This window comes from Thunnus albacares, chromosome 10 (assembly GCF_914725855.1).
Source record: "Thunnus albacares chromosome 10, fThuAlb1.1, whole genome shotgun sequence".
NCBI classification, from domain to species: domain Eukaryota; kingdom Metazoa; phylum Chordata; class Actinopteri; order Scombriformes; family Scombridae; genus Thunnus; species Thunnus albacares.
Window position 1 is genome coordinate 454,275 of NC_058115.1, and position 22,449 is coordinate 476,723.

General features: G+C 38.9%; 1 protein-coding gene across 1 annotated transcript; it reads left to right on the forward strand.

Moving 5' to 3' along the window:
• The first annotated feature begins 2,121 nt into the window (after nt 1–2,121).
• Nucleotides 2,122–18,734, forward strand: LOC122989934 (magnesium transporter protein 1-like). The gene is made up of 10 exons (XM_044362989.1): nt 2,122–2,283; nt 3,656–3,825; nt 4,833–4,950; nt 10,346–10,486; nt 10,631–10,771; nt 14,286–14,375; nt 14,476–14,539; nt 16,446–16,520; nt 18,124–18,214; nt 18,311–18,734. The coding sequence occupies exons 1-10, from the start codon at nt 2,203–2,205 to the stop codon at nt 18,324–18,326; spliced, it is 987 nt and encodes a 328-aa protein (XP_044218924.1). The 5' UTR covers nt 2,122–2,202; the 3' UTR covers nt 18,327–18,734.
• Nucleotides 18,735–22,449: the final 3,715 nt, after the last annotated feature.

Below are 22,449 nucleotides of genomic sequence, written 5' to 3' on the forward strand. Positions count from 1 at the left end.
AACAAGCACTTTCAGTAAGAAGAAAGTTTGAGAAAAATAAGAGCTTTCAGCAGGAATATACTGCTTTCCTAGAGAATGTAATTGCTAAGGGACATGCAGAAATTGTGCTATATGATGAGTATGGTACTTACCTCACCATGGCGTTCGACATCCAAGGAAAGGCAAACTTCGTGTTGTTTTTGACTGCTCTGCATCCCACCAAGGCACATCATTAAATGATCAGTTGATGCAAGGACCCAACCTCACAAGTACATTACTTGGCGTACTATTGAGATTCAGGCAAGAACCATTGGCCATTATGGCAGATGTGGAGAGCATGTATCATCAAGTCAAGGTGACGACATCTGACTCCAACTACCTGCGATTCTTGTGGTGGCCTAAGGGTGACATCACAAAAAATCTTGTTGAATACAGAATGACAATTCACCTTTTTGGAGCAACATCCTCTGCTAGTTGTGCCAGTTATGCGCTAAGAAGAACTGCTGAAGACAATGTTCATAATTACTCACCAGAGGCCATTGCAACAATCATGGCCTACAAGCAAAATCATCTTATGGAAAGAAAAACAAATGTGTGTGTTGGAAGTCTATGGCATCTGACTGGCTTTATTGAAAACATCATAGAAAGCCAGGACAACGGGTGTTTTGACATAGGCTACATTTTTGATTTATTAAGCTTACAACTGTGTACATTACCAGCAATATGTTTGTGCATGCAGACCACAAAGTAATGTTCTAAGTAATATAATAAATGTCATGTGTCGTATATGACAGGTGTGGGACCTCCACTGGTAGGCTGGTGCATAAACTCACCCAATGACTGCACCAGGATAACCTGGAAACAGCCAGGGGGAAACTAGCTGCTGGTAAGTAGAGAGCAGAATAGAGTCCATCATTTATATGGTGACACATTCAGGTTGTTTTGAATCCAGCATATTTGATTTGAAATTAAACAATGACTGAAATGAAAGTGCTGACTTGGTTTTTAAAAACTATGTAATAGTTTTAACATGTTCACATCCATATTGGGTGAACAGTGAAGTAACTGTTGCCCCCTTTTTTAGGTAGTCTGCCAATTGTAGCACAATGCAGGAGGAGGATGATCCTAAATATACTGCACATACAGCCTGGGGTTTTTTTATGACCTGGCAGTGAGATGTTCTCGACTGGCATTGACATTCACCTGACCTCAGTCCAGCTGAGCATCAGACCAAAGGCAAATCAGACCAAAGGCAAAAGTCCAGTTTGTAGTTCAGGTCCGGCATAGAATCACCAGGGGAGATATAAGTGTCCTCTGGGATCACAGACTTCAGACAGTCAACTGACTGAAAACAGTTTGACACCAAATATCAGATATTATGATAAAGTTAGTTTTAATTGGTCAAATGATTTTTGGTCCACTAGAATTGGAGAACTTTAGTTAAAAGCTACAATTCTTACACCGTTCATCTGTGGATGTCACACAACAATTCAAACAGTGTTTGGTTGGAGAGGTTTACTCAATAAAGTCATGCACACGAGACAATAAACCCATGAAATTGGTCTCATCTGTACTTAACGTTGATGGTGGTTCAATGCATCTCTGTAACACACACTGTGTTAACTTTGAAAATGGTTCCGCCGCCTCTGCTTCCTTTTCCATAGTTTTATCTCCAAAGTGTGTAAAAGAAGTAGTGAATTTTGTTCATTATTTAAGCTATTTGTTCATTTATTTAGTGTAGCTCTCCTTAAACTGAGCTGCAGCTAACAAGCTTCAAAACGCGCAACTTTTACTTTGAAGGCGAGAGCTGTCTTTGTTTCCGGCTCTGGACTTCCTGTCTTACTTTTCTTTGTACAAATTGGATAGTGGATAGTCCTCTGGTACACTGAATTGCGTTGCATTGAAATTAAGAAATCCCCGACAAATGGGATTTTTCTTTATACAACGTGTAATACACAAATGAATTAAACTTCATGCACGGACCACTGAGTCTGGGTTAGAGAATGGATAATATCGTGAATGGGATCACTTTGGGTCGACATTGTAAATAGTTTGTATTGTGAAGTCGCTACATTCCAGCAGATGGCGGTAATGTAACATTTATGGATGCCAACCGCTGTAAAACAAAACATAAGGGATGAAGAAGAAGAACAACTGTGATTGGCTTAGAGGTGATCAATAGGAAGCTGACAGGAGATTGCCGTGTGTCGGCCGTGCAGCAAAATGTTGGGGAAAGTTTTTATTTCGCTGTTTCTCCTTATTATTTTCTACCATGACCCAACTGACGCACAGAAGAAAAAAGAGGTAACATGCCTTTGATAACATAAATCGGAGAAAGTTCATAAACTTTTTCAACGTTTCAACGACGTTTTCAAAGTTGTCTACCGTCTGTGTCCGTCTAGAGTAGCTAAATTAAGCTAACAGTAACCAGAAATGAGCTAACGTGCGGTTGTGTATGGCAATAAGTAACTAACTTGTTTTCAATCAGTGACTTTAATTTGATCTTCACTCGCAGAAACGGATAAGTGTGAAGTTAAAATGTAGAACATGCTAGTAACGTGTGCTAAACTGCCGTAACTGGTGGTTCAAATGTTGGACTGCCAATAACATTAATGAAAATGAAGTGGTAAATCCAGTGAGTGGATCCATTTCAACAGGTTTTTAGGACAGCTTCACCATTCAGGTAACGTTAGCTAACTAAATTCAACCAAAAGGCAGCAAATCAGCCAGATCTAAAAAATGTTACAGGTAGAACGGTTTTCAGTAAACAGCAGCTCCTCATTTATTCCTTGAAATTGTATATCGCTAACCTTTGCTGCTCATTTTTCTCATTAAAGTAGCTTTATTTAACAGTGTATAGATCAAATCATTGTTACTTTGGTAAAGTAAGTTCGAGGCAGATTGAGAATCCAGCCCCCACACCAAGAGATGCAATAAAATCATGGTTGCATCATGCTGTTTCAGCAGTGCACAGTGTTAAACATAAGTATGATAAACCTATCAGAAATTACATTTTATGTGAAGAATTCTAACACTCTTTCAATGAAAGCCTAGGGGAACGGCAACAGTACATTCAATTCAATTTAATTTTTATTTATATAGCACCAAATCATAACAGAAGTTATCTCAGGGCACTTTTCACATAGAGCAGGTCTAGACTCTACTCTTTAATTTAGAGAGACCCAACAGTTCCCCCATGAGCAAGCACCTGCGGACAGCGGCAAGGAAAAACTCCCCTTTAACGGGAAGAAACCTAAACCCTACATTCAATTGTGTTCAAATTCATTCAATCAAACTGTATGAATAATCCTTGGCTCATGGTTGGACCTAATTGCTGACCCCTGCTGTAAATGCTACTCCACCCCAACATTTTAACAGCAGTACACATGCATTACATGACAAACCTTTATTCTAGTGACAAAGAGGTGAACAGTGAGTTAAACTGTACTGTCAGGGAGTGAAATTGTGGTGTTCGCACACCAACTTGCCTGGAGTTTATCTTTTATTCTTTATCTCATATCTTATTTTGTGTTGTTTCTTTCTATCTTTGGTGTATTGTGCAGCCCTATCTTAATTGTAAAGCCAGTAGTATTAGGATGGCTCCAAGCTTTCCCTTCTCTTTGTTTGTTTTTGCACCTAACATTAGTAGCTGTCTTCATGTCTGTGTCCTCTGTAGACTCTGCTGTCAGAGAAGGTGACTCAGATGATGGAGTGGGCCTCAAAGCGTTCAGTGATCAGGATGAATGGAGATAAGTTTCGTCGCTTTGTCAAGGCTCCTCCCAGAAACTACTCAGTAGTCATCATGTTTACAGCACTGCAGCCACAGAGGCAGTGTGGGGTCTGCAGGTAAGAAGGAGGAGCCAGAACAGGTGCTGCTGCTATTTTAAGAGTATGTCCACTCTAAGCTGGATAAATTTGGAAACACATCTTTTTCCTCTGTTTCAGTTCTAAAAACTGTGTTGTTCTCCCCCGAGATGGAGCTTTTTCAAAATGACCTCCAGAATGTATCAATCTTAAAATGCCAGCTTGGCATTTCAGTGTGCACAAGGAAAACTGGGCTTTTACAAACAACTATGTAAGCTGCCCAGTGAGGGTTGGGGGCTGTGTGGCAGTGAAGTGAGGGAGAGCTTTCTTTTGTCTTTAACTTCCTATGTGAATGTAGTTGAAGACAAAGCATTCTTGTGGATTTATGTTGATTTTGTCAGACAATATCAAAATTTTAAAATAATGATTTTATCACAGCAATGCACAAATTGAGAATGACTGCTGGTTAACAGGCAGTGTTTTATGAGCCACAATTAAATCACTAATTCATACTTGTTCTGTTGTCAGATGACAGAAACAGAAAAAATTGTGTTTAGAAAATGGAGTTTAACTGGGCTGGCACTCAGCAGAGTAAACGACTGTCTGTAGCTGCCCAGTCACAGGTGGAGGCTATGTGTCAGTGAAGTTAAGAATTCAAGTTTGTGTTGTCACTTTCTGTGATCACTCATTTTAAATGTTGATGTAGCCAATCACACAGCACAATTGTCATTAACCTGCATTTATGTTGATTTTGTCAGAAAACGATGTCGCTATATAATAGTGATTTAGTCACGTAGGCCGTCTGTCTTTGTCACTTCTTACCAGATGTTGGATACTTGTTGTATGACAACTAAAAATAGGACAAAGACGACATGTTTTATATTGTTCAGGTGCTAAACTGTAGGCAGAAATCTCTACAAAAATAACCTGGAAATGTTGGTGTGGAGGCAAGTTGTTTTCACATGAAAATTGTGTTTTCAATTTAGACTACTTAGTTTAGACATAGTCTAATTCTAATCTATGAATTTACATGTGTGTTTCCATTTCAGACAAGCCGATGAAGAGTTCCAGGTGCTGGCTAACTCCTGGCGTTATTCGTCTGCCTTTACTAATAAAGTCTTCTTTGCATCCGTCGATTTTGATGAAGGATCAGATGTCTTTCAGATGGTGAGACAGCTTCCTGTTCTCCAAGACTGGAGACTGCCTATTGTTTTCTAAAAGTCTGCCACCCATACCTTAACACTAAAAACAAGAAAAATGGTAACGTCTCTCCTTAAACTATTGTCATTGTTAGTCATGTTAAACGGTGTTTCACTGAGGGCTGAATTTGAGTCTCCCAAACGTCACACCAGCTGATCACTGATTACTGATCAGCTGATCACCCTCAGTAGTAGACAGAGCTGGACACTTGGACGTGAGTCGCTTTGACTTTGTGATTTGTGATATTGGGCTATAGAAATAAAATTGACTTGACTCTGATGTGAGACTCAATTTACTTGAGAACTGAAAGCCTAAAGACTAGGGTAGGGCGTCGAGAACCAGTTCCAAAATTGCGATTCTAAAGGAATCCTTAAGAAATTTTAATTTCAATTCTGCTTATTGGTTCCTAAACGTGATATAACCCTTTATTATTGCAAACAAAGGTTACATATCTTAAAGGATGTAGCTATCTGCCAGAACCTGTCTACATCACACATTAAGGCAATTCATGTTCAGACACCTTTAGTAGGCAGGAGGGTGTCCCACCCGCGGCACAGTGGCAGGCCAGGTAAGGTGCACTGTCATTAGGCCGCACCGCTGCCCTCCCAAATCAAAACAACTGCTAGTTTAAGTGCATGTGAGCTAGCATGCGTTGCTAATGTTACAATCGTAGTGAAAGATAGACCGTGGTAAACACTCAAAGGTATGGCTTCACTTTACTAAAGAGAACGACAAAAAAGGCAAAGTGCAATGCATGTAGGAAGCTAATTATCTGTAACTCAGGTTGCACATCAAATCTGATCAAACATTTGAGGCAGCACAGCGTCAATCTGAAAGACTGTACAATGTTTGATGTCTAGCGGTCTCTGAGCCCGAGTCGAGCCAGGGACAACTAGCTGTGACACACCATGTTTGCATTTAAGTATTCTTGTTGTTATTAAGCTGTCACTTTCGTTTTCAACTTTTTATTGTTCAGGAACTCCTCAGCTGCATCCAGATTGAAAAAAAGCCCTGTGTTAAACGATACAGGGGACTGTGTTGGTGTGGTCATGTTGTTTAAAGTGCTGGCAAGACAATGAAATTCGATCCAGCAAGTCTGGTTGGAGTAACTGATTATTGCTTTTAAAGGCTGATCAGAAAAAGACAGCACAGCAGTTTGTAAAAATCACAGACTGGATTTTAATTTTTTTTTTTACCATATTGGAATCGAAACTGGGAATCAATAAGAACCAGAATTGGAATCAGAATCGATGAAATTCAAACGATAACCAACCCTACTAAAGACTCTACTTGACTTGCTACACTACGTAGTTGTGTATTTTAGAGTGCTGCGAAACTGTGATGAATAATTAATAACATAACAGGGATACACTCAACAGCTCCATAACCTAACACACACTTTCAGAGTCAACTGCTGACACCAGAATAAAATAGAGAAAACTCTAAATTCTACAGTGCCCCCCAAGGGTCATGGAGAGAATTTTTTATGTTTCCTTGCAATGTGTTTTGCATCACCTTGCACTATTTTGCGTTGTCTTGCAATAAATTTTGTGTTCTCTTGCAATACTTTTCTTCTTTCATTCCTTCTGAGCCATATGTCTATTTCTGCTCAGCTGCTCCCAGCGCAACACCCCGTTATGGATCAGCTCATTGAATTTTACTTAGAACTTAGCATTAAGTAAATATCTTGTAGCATTGATGACCCTCTTGTGTTGCACTGTCAACTGTCTACTGGCAGGAAATTCAGCCTTATGTGACAAACATCATCTGATTCACCTGAAATTTACAAGGTGCCGTCTACACTTTAGACAGCAACATGATGTATAAATAGTGGGTGTTATCTTCCTCCATGTAGTGCACTCAGGAAGTGATATTAAACTCATTCGTGCAATGTCCGATAAGAGCCCAGTCCTGAACACATCTGCATGCCTGCAATAAAATCCCTTTGACTGTGGCACACCCTGGCGTGCGTGAAGGTGCGAGGGCCCGATCATCACTGCTTGCAGCTTTATCATTATTATAATTATTATTCCTCCACGCCATTGCATTTTTGAGGGGCATGGGATGCTCGAAAACTCACGAAAATTGACACGTCAGAACTGAAAATTGCAATATTCTGTAGTGATTGGGCTCGAGTGTGGCCAGCGGGCTCCATAGCATCACCAAATATATGGCCAGGTTGGAATAAATATGTTCATGAAATTTGGTGGGTTCACTGACCTCATCATTCTGGTCATAAAACACATTTTTTGAAATGTTTTAACTGGACAGGAAGTCAGCTATTTTGAATTTTGTGTGTCACTTTTCATTTTACGAACATGTTTGAGACCTTTAGGATGCACTAAAACTCACGAGACTTTGCACCTTTGTTTGAAGTGGTGAGTATTTTGATTGGTATCGCAATTGGGTTTGGGTGTGGCTTGTTGGCTCTATAGCGCCGCCTAATTACTTTTAGCATTTTCGATGTGCTGACAAACTCTTGAAACTTTGCACATGCGTCAGAAGTGGCGTAACTTGATATCTGAAAATGGCTCAAGTGCACCACCTGGAAAATTTCAAAGTCATGCTTGGCAAATTGGCACACACGCCAGAACTGGCAAAAACTGCAAAGTTCTGTAGTGATTGGGCTTGGGCATTCCCAGCAGGCTCCTCCTTAGTGCCCCCAAATGCAGGGCCAATGTGGAACAAAGTTTCTTAGATGTGCATGAAAATTGGTGGGTTCATTGCTCTCATTATTATCAACGGAATACATATTTTTTAAAAAAAATTCCCAACAGGAAGTCAGCCATCTTCGATTTTGTACATCAGTTTTCATTTTATGAACACGTGTTTGAGGCCTTTTGGGTGGGCAAAAACTCATGAAACTTTGTACCTATGTTTGAATTAATAAGTATTGGATTAGCATCACATGTATCAAAAGTGATGAACTTGATATCTGACATGGGTGTTTTGCTAAATGGCTTGAGGGTGTCCCGTAGAAAACACCAAACTCAAAGCCCCCACCTTTAAATTTGATGTTTATTCATGAAATTTGGTAAGCATATGTAACATCTTCAGACTGAAAAAAAAGCCTCTTGCAGCCATACCCAAAGTCCAACAGGAAGTTAACCATTTTGAATCTACTGTGAAGTCATTGACAGGCGTTGTATTTTAACAACCTCCTCCTAGAGATTTGACTCGAGTGACTTTAAATCTGGTAGGTTACATCTAAAGACCTCTGCGATGCTAAATTGCGAAGCTTCTTATTTTCATGGAACGTCTTTGGCGTGGCATGTCAGACAATTTTGCCCAAAACATGTTTGGGGCATTAAACAGGAAGTTGTTGTAACTCGGCTTTACATTGTCCACTCTGACCCAGTTTTTTCATGCTTGATAAGAGTCCAGGCCTGAACAAATCTACATGTCGTTATTGAGTCATAGTAATAACACCACCTTCTGGCAACAGGAAGTCGGCCTTACATGACAAACGTCATCCGATTTACATGAAAATTACACGGTGTGGTCTACACATGATATACAGCAACATGCTGTATAATTAGTAGGTTATCTCTAGTGCCACATAGTTGACACATTGGCACACAGGAACTGGTGAAAATTGCAAATCTCTGTAGAGATTTGGGCTCGGGTGTAGCCAGCGAGTTCCATAGCGTTCCCAAACGTAAAGCCATTTTAGAACAGAGTTTTTCGATGTTGATGAAATTTGGTGGGCTCATTGTTTTTGACATAATACGTATTTTTTTCAAATTTTTTGCGCAACAGGAAGTCAGACATTTTGGATTTAATGCATCAATTTTCATTTTACAAACCCATTTTAGGCCTTTAGGAATGTGCGAAAGCTCACAAAACTTTGCACCTCTGGTCGAACTAGTGAATATTTCATTTGGTATCACAATTGGACTTGGTTGTGGCATTTTGACTTAATCGTGCCCCCTAATTACTTTTAGCATATTTAGGTGCTAGGAGTGCTCAGAAACTCACATTTTGCACACATATCAGAAGTGGCAGAACTTGATATTGGCTATGGGTCTTTGGCATGGGTGTGGCAAAATGGCTCAATGGCGCCCCCTAGAAAATTTCAAAGTCAAAGCCCCCACCTTCAGTTTTGACCTAGATTTACGAAAATTTGGTAGGCAGATGTACCATCCCCAGACTTAAAAAAAAAAAAAATACCCTAAGTCCAACAGGAAGTCAGCCATTTTGAATCTATTGTGCTTTTTTTTCGCAAAGTGAAGCCATTGAAAGGCATTGTATTTTAACAAACTCTTCCTAGAGATTTAATCCAAGCGACTTTAAATTTGGTAAGTGACATCTAAAGACCTCTGCAATGCTAAATTGCAAAGCTTTTTACATTTCACGGAACGCCCTTGGCATGGCATGCCAGTAAATTTTGCCCAAACATGTTTGAGCCATTAAACTGGAAGTTGTTGTAACTCGGCTTTACGTTGTCCAGTCTGCCCCAGATTTTTCATGCTTGATAAGAGTCAAGGGCTGAACACATTTACATGTCAATATTGTGTCATAGTCATAGCGCCACCTACTGACAGGAAGTCAGCCTCATGTGACAAACATCATCCGATTTACATGACATTGACATGGTGTGGTCTACACATGATATACAGCAAAATGACATGCAACATCCAATATTCATGAAAATGCATGTTAGGTGACCTCCGCTAAATGTTGCTGCACTAAAGATCCATTTGTGTAGCACTGCCTACTAGCAACAGGAAATGAAGCCTTATGTTGCAGTCTTGCTTTGACTTACATGAAATTTAAAGTGAGTGGTCTACATTTGGTATGCAGCAAAATAGTGTACATTTAGTGCGTGTTTTCTAGCACCACATTGGACTCAGGAAGCGATAGTTATCTCCTACATTGTACAATGTACAATAATCAGGAAAAAATGTATATTTGTGTCTGTTGCCTTCTGGAGAATATAAGTGTAAAGTAGTGCTGCAATAACAGCCCTTTGACTGTGGTGCGCCCCGACATGCACAAAGATGTGAGGGCACGATCATTGCTGCTTGCAGCTTTAATTATTGTTATTATTGTTATTATTATTATTATTATTATAGAGGTCATCATGAACTGGATGTACATCACTACTAAACTAACAATTAAAAGAATGTACACTGCTATAGTACCAGTGATGCTAACTAAAATCAAGGTAGCTGAAAGATTTAACATAACTCAGCATTCAAAGTTTTAAGTCACAAAAGTGAAAATAAACAACTTTTAATTCAGAATTAGGAATTCAGATTCAGGAGGATTCAGATTTGATCAACAGATTAGATAAAATACAATTGAACCACACCATTACACATATAGAATGTTTGACTGTTTTTCTGTGTTTTTGTTGCAGCTAAATATGAATTCTGCTCCAACCTTCCTCCACTTCCCATCCAAAGGGAAACCTCGCAGGTCTGATACCTATGAGCTCCAAGTCAGAGGCTTTGCAGCTGAGCAGCTGGCCAGATGGGTGGCGGACAGGACTGATGTGCAGGTAAATGTAATACCATTAAAACTGAGTCACAGTGATCCATAATTTGTGTTAGCTATAATGAAATAAATCAGTAAATCTGGACTCAAACACCAAGATGATGGGAGCCTCTGATGAATATAGTAATGTCTGCCTGTTGTCTGTCAGATCCGTGTCATTCGTCCTCCGAACTACGCAGGGCCTCTCCTTCTGGGCTTCCTTCTGGCTGTAATTGGTGGACTGGCATATCTACGAAGACACAATTTGGAGTTTCTCTTTAACAACAATGTCTGGGCCTTCTCTGCACTGGTAACAACAACATGCGCATATCCACCCACTACACACATGTAGGGACATCACCTTTGTTATTACAAAATCCTCGTTTGAAAAGGGGCACCATTTCCCATTAGTCTAATTTAACTGCCGGGAAGAAACACAGAAACAACTTTATCAGTCTCATGTCAGATGTAGCATGTTACAATGCAGTGATCTAATTCTCTGCTTAAATTGAAGCCACAGACAATAACATGCTAATAAAGATATATTTATTGAACTAAATGATAAACAGTGAATAAATGAAATGTTAATGCAAACAGATAAATGAATAACCAACCAAATGTTCAAAATGGTGTGTTAAGAGTTATGAATGAGTGATGGTGAAATGTTTATGATAGCGTAATTAACGGAGTATTAACTAAGGTTGAGGTAATTTAACTGATCAACTTCTCTAAAGAATTAACTAGAGAGTTCAATTTAAACGACACCAACTCTTAATCATGAGGTAGATGGATGACAGGAATAAAGTTGTTCAGCCTACTTTGCGTAGCGTTGTCCTCAAATGACTCAGCGGGAGATCAGCTGTTGTCCAGAGCGTCAGATCAGAAGATCAGCTGTTCTACGGCGGGGTTTCCAGTGGAGTTTCCCAGCGGATTTTCCGTTCGTGAGCATTGCAGGAGCCTCAAGGAACAGTTTTGGTGTTACGGTTTCTTCAGGTGATTCTCCGAATCACCACAGGGTTCACTGTTACAAAAGGATGAAGGCTGATCTTTGTGGTTGTGTCTGATACGCAACCTTGAAGAGGTCTTGATCCGTGGAGAGCGGGGTTGTTTTAATTGAAGTCTCTGACTGACTGACTTTCTTACTAAATAACTCGAAAAATAATCTCGCCGGCCAGATGAAACTATACTTCAAGATAAAAAGCGTGAAAAAATTTAAATATGAAATTTGTTTTAATGGAGTAACAATACTGCATGTAGCTTAAGAGAAAAAGAGGATACTTTAACTTAGAAGATCACGTGATACAAAAAGAAAAAATACGGAGAGAATTAAAATGGCGAAAGTCTTCAGGATGTGACATGCGTCTCCTTAGAGATGGGAAAGAAAAAGCAGATTGAGCGTAGCAAGTACGCTGCTTTATTAAGCTGAAGCTAAGATGGGCATGTGTGGGTGGAGACATATGTTCTCCCGTGCAAAACAAAAAATCTTTTGTCTAAGAGAAAACACGTGAACTTCTCTGAATTGATAAAATTTCAACTAAACATGCCACCATGGTCATCCACACTTAAACATGAATTGCATACATATGATATGTTACTCAAAAGTTCAGAGACACACCTCTATGATGTAATCACAGTCACAATACCTGAGTTTGATCATTTGATTAGATTAAAATGAAATGTAATCTTCTTTGGTTATACATCTATTAACACACAAAGTAAACCATCATCAGTGCAGTTTACTTAAAACATACTATAGTTATTTAACAAACTTTAACTTCCTACTAGCTAACACACATAATATTCTTTGCTCATCAAGAGTAATCCCTCATATGTATCATATTCCTACTAAGTTATATAGAGTATAATGACAATTTAATAGATCACAATAAGAAAACATCATACATAATATGTCTGGCAGAGGTCTTATTTCAACATCCAACCTTACTGAAGTTGTCCATTGGATGGCACTGTGGCTCCATTACTATGTAACAATTAAACCTAGATATTTCTATTTCGGCTATACTTTATCGTAGAAAGATCAGAGTTGGACCGGTTTGACAGGCATTACTTTATGAACAATAATATGTAGATTGCAAGATGGTTATATACTAAGAAACTTTGAATCAGACTTCTGGTTTTAGGGAACACAGAAATTCAACTAGCTAACTAAATTTATGACAGGTCTGGACTATCTTCTATCTGGAGTCACATCAGGGTGAAGGCAACAGGGGAGGGTGTGCTTTGGAATGTTGGTATGTGTGTGTATGTATGAGATTAGAGGTGAAAAGAGAACATAACATGTAGATAGAGTTGTCCAAACTCATCAAACAAATTGATGAGGTTTCACTGTGATTAACAGTTTCTTTGCATTAGTCCAAGGAAAGGGTTCTTAAATTTGGTATCCTCTGAAACTTGGGTTGATAAGCATGTAGCAACTTAAGTGTCATAAATTCCACTTGGGATTGTCCCACACAGTTTAAAGAGTTTGGGGTGAGGAGATGGTTCTGTGAGGAGTCAAAACTGACACTTTAATGTGGAGAAAGGGTCCTTAGTTTAACTCAGAGCACTTCCAGATGAAGTTGAATATACATCCATGCCTTTGAGGTTAGAGGTTAGGGGTTATTGTTGATTGAGCCCACCTGGGCTCTTTGGAGATTGCAGGAGAGACAAAGATCAACTGGTTCTCCTACACACACATCCACACATATATAAATACTTGGTGGTTATTCTCCACCAAGCTTTTGAAAGTGGAAAGTAGACTGCTTGGAGATCAATGTGTCCCACCTATTTAATGCAGTGACTCTTTTAATCAAAATTAGTAGTAGTAGTAGTAGTAATTAATAGTCTGCCATCCATCTGTTGAATTATTCATTATGTTCAGAAAGCGACCTGTTGGACTTCTGGCTCTACCAGATGAAGAGCAGTCAAGTCCCGCACACCCCTTTTATCCCCAGTTACTATATATTCCCACATTACAACATCTTTTATTCACATTATCACATGTTGATTATTTTTGTTCTAAGCTCCATATGAATCACAATCCCAAACTCTGCAAACAGCAAATAAAGAGCCGACTGATGTTTGGTGACTTAAGATCGAATTGGGAGCAAGAAGTTGGATTTTTTTCATTCTGCATTGCAACCTGCAAAAAAGGGGAGGATGAACGAGCACTAACTTCAGTGTTTGCATGTGTGTATTAACTGAACATGCTGTTGTTTGTATTGCTTATTTATTTGTTTGCCTTGCTGATGCTCTAATCTGCTATTGACTATCTGGTTAATGTATGCAGCAGCAGTATCTGTGGTGTCCATCGTCTACCAAAGTGTCATTTAGTCAATTCTAGTTCTTAAATCTCTTGGTTTGTATTTTACATTGCTTGAAGGGTATTAGGGGAAAATCTTTTCTTTTTGAGAATTTGTGTGCACAAATTCATAACTTGTACACACAAATTAGTAGTTGGTGCACTCAGATGTATACTTGCATGAATGGACAAGGTAAAACCCATTTGTTAACCCAACAAATATATTTAAGCAATATCACAGAGAACACAACTTGTGTTCAATAAGTCAAACCACAAGGATATTGTTCCAAAATCATAAGTGAATCTGCTGTTTATTTAGATTTGTGTTACAGAGGGATGTGCAATGGCTATTAAACAAGGTTTTGAAATAACGTCCATAGTAGCATTGAAACTCTCTAATAAGAGCGTCGAATGACAAGGAGAAACCCAATGAATGTGATAACTTTATATTATTATATTGTTAAAACTGCTGGAATTATTCTTGATTGTTATGAAGTATTCCCTGTGCTGCTGTGTGTTTCAGTGTTTTGTCCTGATCATGACTTCAGGCCAGATGTGGAACCACATCAGGGGACCTCCTTATGCACACAAGAACCCCAGCACTGGACAAGTTGTAAGACAGAAATACAGTTTACAATATATCCTTGTTCACAATATAAGATGTAAACTAATTATAATAATACTGTTTACCTGGTATGTGTTTGTGTTTTCAGAGTTATATCCACGGCAGCAGTCAGGCCCAGTTTGTGGCTGAGACACACATCGTCCTACTCTTCAGTATCCTTCAGTTGTGTGCATACTCACACTTTTACAGTCAGCACACACTGAATGCTTCAGACCACGCCATTGCTTGTAAAATGCAAAGATAAAGGGGACACATTCTGTACATTTTCAGGTCTTATTTTTAATCTGGACCTCTACTGGAATATCTTTACATGATTTACATTTCAAAGAACTACTTATTTATCTTATACAGGCCCTTTATGCAGCACCTCAGTTCAGCCTTTGTCTGCAAGAGGCCGTTATAGCTCCTGGGAAAGTCCGGGTCAATTCATCACACTTTTGGACCGCATCGTCATAGATATTAATCAAACTTGGCATGCTGATTTGGTCTGAGACACGTACAATTTCGATTCCACAGGTTTTGTGGAACTGAAATTGCATGTGTCTCGGATCACTATTAAGGGAGATGAGGGCTAACAAAGTTTGAACTAATTAGCATGCCTCTGTGACTTCAACTTGCCATAGCTCCCTTAATATAGGTCATAGAGAAATGGTTCTCATATCGTTGTAAAACTTTTTTCCAGCTCTTTATTTTACTATATATGTTATAGTATAATAGGACTTTTGCGATTAAATTGAATTAACATTTATCTTCAGATTCATGATTCCACCCATGTTGTATATCTTTGAGCACACTATCCAGTGGCCTGGGAGCCCATCAAGAAAGTAGTGCATTGTGATTTGGCATGTGCCTGACCATGCACTGATCAGTAACTGCTGTTCAACAACATTGTAAGGAATTAGTGATGTGATGCCACTTCAGATAAGTAATAACATCTTGGCAACGACTCAAAAACCAAAGACCAAACTTTCTGGAGGTGTTGATGACATTATAACCTAACTTTGGTGAAAATTTCACTGATTTAAAAAAAAAAAAAAAAAAAAAAAAAAAAAAAAAAAAAAAAAATTTAATTAATTCAAAGTTTGTCAGCCCACATCTCCCTTAAAAGTGATCCAAGACATGTTCAATTTCGGTTCCACAAGTTTCTTAGATGACCAAATCAGCATGCCAAGTTTCATTAATATCTATGATGATGTGGACCAAAAGTGTGATGAATTGACCCAGACTTTCCCTCCTGTCTCTTAAAGCCGCCACTCCTGAAAAACCCACTTTGTTCTGACTGGCCAGCTCATGGAAACTGCTCTTCTTGCAGTTTCCATGAGCTTTGATTAAACACATTCCGTGCGCTTTTTGTCATTCTTTACTCAAATTGTCAAATTTTCATGTTCGGGCTGAAAATCTTATTAGAAATATGGGTGGACAACACAAACAACACATGGAAAAACATTAGCAACAACCTTACCAACAAAAGCTACAGAACAGACAGCTGTTTATAGGCATGCATGACGAGCTGATGTCAGCTCATCGACAAGGTAGAAAAAAATGTTCAAAATGAAGCGTTCAGAGCAGGTTGAAGCCATGGCTTTTGACTTGCAGGGAGCATTTCTACATATCTTAACCTCAAGTTTTGGAACTTTGGCCTGTTTAACATCCTGTATCAGAACAGGATATAAATAACAGAAAACCACAAAAAGCATAATATGTCCCCTTGAAGGAGTACTTTTTGGCATTTTGCATTTATTCAATCATGGAAAATGCAGAGAGACAGAAAATGAGCAAAATGTATTTTAAAATTAGTCAGGCTGCATGTTTTATTGTTTTTTAACAGTATTTCAGTGACTCTGTAAATGTTCTGTGTTCTCTGTTGAAATAGTTGAAATATTGAATGTTGAGTCAAGATACTGTATGTACAATAGATGTCAAAAAAATCTACATTCATACTTAACCTTGACGTCTTTTCAGCTGCAAACCACCAAACTTGTATTTGGTTGGGAGTTTTGTTCAGATTGATATATGGATTACATGAATTTGTTGTCTAAACCTTGACCTTACTGTCAGATGCTGCTGTTACCATGGGAATAGTGCTGCTGTGTGAGGCTGCTACCTCTGACATGGACATTGGAAAGAGGAAGAGTATGCACACACATTAATTATTTCTATTTCCCTCAGCTTTTTTGTGTACACTTAAGAAGTTTCAAAAGGTGTCCAAATGTTTAGGCTTCACAGTCCTCACTCTGTCTAAAACTGTGTTCTTAAGTTCAGCTGAAGCTAACATGAGGCCTCAGCAGTCTAAGTTAGTCAAATCAGTTGGATATATTCCAAAGTTAATTCCCTCCCTATTCCAAATTCCTTCTTTGTGTCTCTACCCCTCCACTGCTGTTCAGCAAGGAAGCAGTGTCAGGTTTAACACAAAGACATAATTTTGGAAGATACCTACTTGATTTTGCTTCAGGCTAAAGAAGACTAATATAAGCTTTGGCGTGCATTGTAATTGTGTAATTATGTCGTCACAGCCAGTAAGGACAGGAGAAACTGTTTCAATGTATATGTTAGCCTGTGAGCATTGTTCTAAGACAGACTTGACAAATGTGAACCTATCCTTTAACTACTCATGAATCACCTGTCATTAAGGATGTAATGCCATCTATAAAGGAGTAGTAGAGACTAAAGGCTTCCATTTTTTTTAATCATGTAGGCTCGGAAAAAAAAAAGATAGAATGTCAATTAATAGCTGTTTCAGTTACTTGTCAAAATTTCAAACAGAGTACCGGACTATTAAAAAAGCAAAAACCACTGTTAAGTTGTTCAGGAAGGGCTCAACCTGGTTAACCACATCATCAGTGGGTCTGTCGGTAGATTGAATTGTTTAAACCTACAGAACTTGTTGTTGGCATTGAGCAGGTTGTTCTCTATGCACCATTCTGCAAGATTGTTGATTTCCTCCCGATATGAACTCTCATGGCTGTTTCCGGCCAATGATGGTGGTGTCATCTGCAAACCTCACAACAGAGTTCTCTCCTGAGACATTGTAGGAGGGGCTCCGGTGTTGAGCACTAGAGGGGATGAGGTGTGACCACCACCAGATTGTATTAAATGCTGAATTGAAATCAACAAACAACATTCTGATGTAGGTGTTGTTATTTTAAAGGTGTTTGAAAACTGAGTGGAGGACAGTGGAGAGGGCATCCTCTGTGGATCTGTTGGTTCTGTATGCAAATTGGTGAGGGTCCAGGCTGTCTGGGATGTTGTCTTTGATGTACTTGAGAACCAGTTTTTCAAAGCACTTCATCAGAATGGGAGTGAGTGCCATAGGGCAGTAGTGGTTTAGACACAGGCGCAGACTTTTTAGGTACAGGGCTGATGGTGGCTGTCTTGAAGCAGGTGGGAACACTCTCCTGTGACAGTGATATGTTAAAAATGTCAGTAATAACATGAACTAGTTGGTTGGCACATGTTTTTAGTACACCGCCAGGGATGTTATCAAGTCCAGCAGCTTTATTCATATTCACTCTCAGCAGGATTCTTCTCACATCCGCTGTGGATACTGATGGTGGCAGGTCCTCTGGAGGCAGAGTGGATTTTACAGCTGACTCTTTGTTGAGGATATCAAAGCGAACATAGAATGAGTTAAGCTCATCTGGCAACGTGGCCTCACACAATGTGCTGATGACACAAGCACACAAATATACTGTTTAGCAAAACTGATTTTGTTACGTTTTTTTGCTCTGTGTGTCAGTTATGTGTGTTGCAGGTATTGGTCTAGTGATGCTGTTCTTCAGCTGGTTGCTGTCCATTTTCCGAGCAAAGTACCATGGATACCCATACAGGTAGAGAACACACAGGTTTATATCTGTTCTCTTGTTTTACCTGCTTTGATTGCCTTATTTCTTATTGGCTGAAAGTCATCTTGTCTCTGTTTGCAGCTTCCTGATGAGTTAGAGCAGACCAGCATCCTCCAGCTTTCAGCAAGTATTAACTTCGGCATAGGAAGTTCCCCAAAGTGCTGTCAACATGTAGAGTGCTGTCCATGGCAGCAGTGCCACATTCCTGTTTGCTAAGCCATGATTTGTCCTCTGATCTTTTGAGCCAAAAGTGTGTGTCAACACATACACACAGTGTGCCTTTGCAAAGACTCAGCAAGCAATTCATTTGCCAACAACAGAGCCCTCATCATCAGTTGACATTCTAAAATGTCTTGTGCCAAAAGCTGTTTTCTAGATTAGAATTTTTAGGGGGAAAAAATCAGACTTTCTTAAATTGATTGATTAGTAATAGTTATACATTCAAATCTCAGTCTGTAATTTATTTTTCAAACTTTTGGGACCATAAACAGGTCATGGATTCAGACTTTTTTGTTTAGTTGTTTGTGTGTGGCTGACCTTGAACCAGGATATGACATTTATAGAGACGGAAAGTGGGAGCGGATATTTCAGGTGTCCAGGATTTCTGGAAGTTAGTTATTTTGGTAACACCTTATTTTACAGGGCCTGTAATCATTCAGTCAAATGATCAAAACTGTTATCATCATCTAATCATTTCCTTGGATGCTTTCTGGAATATATTTTGGTACTTAATAATTTTAAGATTAAGATATTACACATACAAATACCCACTAACTTATTCAAGTTTTTAAGAACCAAATTCCACCTACATACTTTAGAAAATTAGAGCGATAGAGTTGGGTGGAGTTGTCCACAAGCAATTGTCCACAGAGATCCATTTAAACACAATTAAATGTTTATATATTATTGGAAACTTTATCCTCCATATGTTGAATTTTATGCTTGCTTGTAATTTGATCACCACATGGAAAGACAATTTTCAGATTTTTGCATTTTCAGGCGACCTACTGTGCTCTGACTATATAACTCTAGGTTATGCTAGAAATTAATGGTCAAATGTGCCAATCAACCCATTAATTAGTACCAAATGCCATTTTTCTGTTAAGCACCCCTCATTAGTATTTACACTTATATATCAGTTTGTTTCTTAAAAAATATTAACAGGTGGAACTTGCAAAATAAAATACACAGGTTTTTTTCAGTCAGGCCATGATTGGCTAGTCACATCTGTGCAACGCAATACAGGAGTGAAAAATTAGGGCATGGTTGTATTTTGCATTTCCAAGCAGTAGCGCAAGTCAAAGCAGCTTGGAGTCAATGAGAACATTCATACACTTTTCACTCCGTCTTGGAGTGAAGCTGATTGAAACAACTATAAACACATTTGATTTCCGATCCAATCGGACAACACGTCATAAGAACAAATTCTGAGTGACCGTAAATCAAGCTTTACTCCTATTTCACCTGATAGTCTATGCAATGTGTACCAAAATTTGCTGTGCGGTAATATGATGAAACACATGAATTCAAGAATATGAAATGTATTATATCAGTGAAGGTTTTCAGCTCCAACTGAAATTCAGTTTCATGTTGTTCTGCTGTTAATCACTTGTCTTGCGTTCCTTTGAGAAAAAAAATCAGACACCAAAAGGGAGAAATTCATATTTTATTTTATTTTTTTGGTCTCATGATGACCCCCCCCCCCCCCCCCCCCCCCCCCCCCCCCCCCCACAGTTTTGCATTAGTTTGTATTTGCATTAAAATGTAGGAATCCTGTTAGTTCTCAGTCTATGTGGATGGCATACAGCTAATCAAATGGCCTAATTTTAAGCCTTATTTGCATAAAGCAGTACAGTCATCATAGGCAGATGGTCACACTAACTAACAGCCAGACAGCAGCCTGATACACAAGAGCGACAGACCCTGAACAACCCACATTAGCTTTTCTGTTAGTCTCTTTCTCTCTAATTTACAAAGATGTAACTTAACACACATGTCTTGTCCTGCACCATAGCTTGTTGAACAAGTGACCAAATAAATATTTGCCTGGGAAAAGTGCACTGCTAACAGTTTGCAATCAGTTTGCAGGCTAGATAGCTAAGTAGCTGCAGCACATTAAAAAGCATATAAACATACAGTGCTCAGTATAGATGACTACACCCCCTTTCAAAAGTAAGATTTTTATCAATATCTCAATGAACACAAGAACAATTTCCAAAATTTTCACATGGCTGAGTTTTATTGAACACTTGTTTAACTCCGTAACATGAAATTAAGATTAATAATATAACTTAGATCACAAAATCTTCAGTTTTACTCAAATTAGTCAAAGCAAAAATGAATACACCCAGCAACAAAAACTACATCTAGTATTTTGTATGACCGCTGTGATTTTTAAGGAGAGCACCAAGTCTTCTAGGCATGGAATGAACAAGTTGGCGACATATTGCAACATCTGTCTTTTTCCATTCTTCAAGAACAACCTCTTTTAGAGCCTGGATGCTGGATGGAGAGTGATGCTCAACTTGTTTCTTCAGAATTCCCCATAGGTGTTCAATTGGGTTCAGATCAGGAGACATACTTGGCCATTCAATCACCTTCACCCTGTTCATCTTCAAAAATGCAGCAGTAGCTTTAGATGTGTGTTTTGGATCATTGTCATGTTGGAAAAGTGCATGACAACCAATGGCATGGAATGATGGTAGCATCTTCTCTTTCAGTATAGAGCAGTACATCTGTGAGTTCATGATACAATCAATGAAATGCAGCTCCCCAACACCAGCAGCATGCAGCCCCACATAAGGACACTGCCACCACCATATTTCACTGTAGGCACCATGCATTTTTCTTTGAAATCCTCACCTTTGCGAAGCCATACAGTTTTAAAGCCATTAGTTCCAAAAACAGTGATCTCATCACTCCAGAGTATAGAGTCCCATTCATGCTGAGCACTGTACCTGCAAATATCACTTCAGTCCATTGAGATGCTGGTGTTGTTCTTACTCTTCAGTACCACTGCTAACAACACACGCTCTCCAGCTCCTGAGAAAAAAAGCATTTCTGATATTTCCTCAAATGCCTTTTGTTCTTCCTTTAAATAATAGAAAACTACTGTAAATAAACTCAAAAATCACCTTGACATTATTTTTTACTGCAAGAAGGGATACTACATGTATTATTAGTTGGACTTTAAAGCTAGATTTTAGTCCCCTCCACAACACAGGCCTCAAGATCTGGTAATTAAGCAGGACCCACTTGAAATGGCTGCATTTATATAGATAAAATCCTTCTTTTTTTCTTTTTTTTTCAAGCTTCAGATCGATTCACAATTTTAATTGATTTTTGTTTGTCTGCAAAATGCAGGATTGGAATTTTTTAAAGACAGTTGAGCAAGAATAATCAAAGACCTGCACCACCTGCAAGGCTGTCATCATTATACATAAGATACAGGCTATCCCACACAGCTATTTACTGTCAGTACCAAATGTTTCGCCTAAGCAGCACATAGGCATCCAGTTTAATAATCAGTTTTAGCACAAACAGCAGAAAAGTCTGATCACTCATTTTTATCTCATTCATACATCACAGCGGGCTACCATGTAAGGTGGGTGCCTGACTATCAGGAGCAATTTGGGGTTCAGTGTCTTGCTAAAGGACACTTCAACATGTGGACAGGAGGAACTGGGGTCTGAAGTGCCAACCCAGTGATTAGTGGAAGACCCGTTCTACCACACCATGAGGGCCTTATGTCTATTGATATTGTGCATTAGTGGTCATTTGTTCCTGATTGCAGCAACAAAGTATTCAGGTTTCTACAGTTGTGATGTGTGCCCCTTGTCTTCCAAGTTGGATAGGCCACTAAGGCTCATGGGAACTGGAGTATTCAGAGCAATTTGTCATACCAAAGGTATGGAGAAAGAGATTTCATAGAAACAAAATAGAAATACTAACTAGACTGACTAATGGTCATAAAAAACCCTATAAATGTTGTTCAATGTTAACACTGAGGTTATAATTTAAATAAAATCTTTCAAATGCAGATTTGCACTGGGTAAAATCCTTGCAGAACTGCAGCTCCACCCACTCTGCTACTCTATGTGCAGTGTGCTTCACACTGCTGAGCCACTGGGATGTCTGATGGAATAGGAGCTGTAAACTGTTGACACTTCCTGTACTTAAAGAATGATTTTTGTCCCTTATTGAAAAGTAAGAATGGCCTC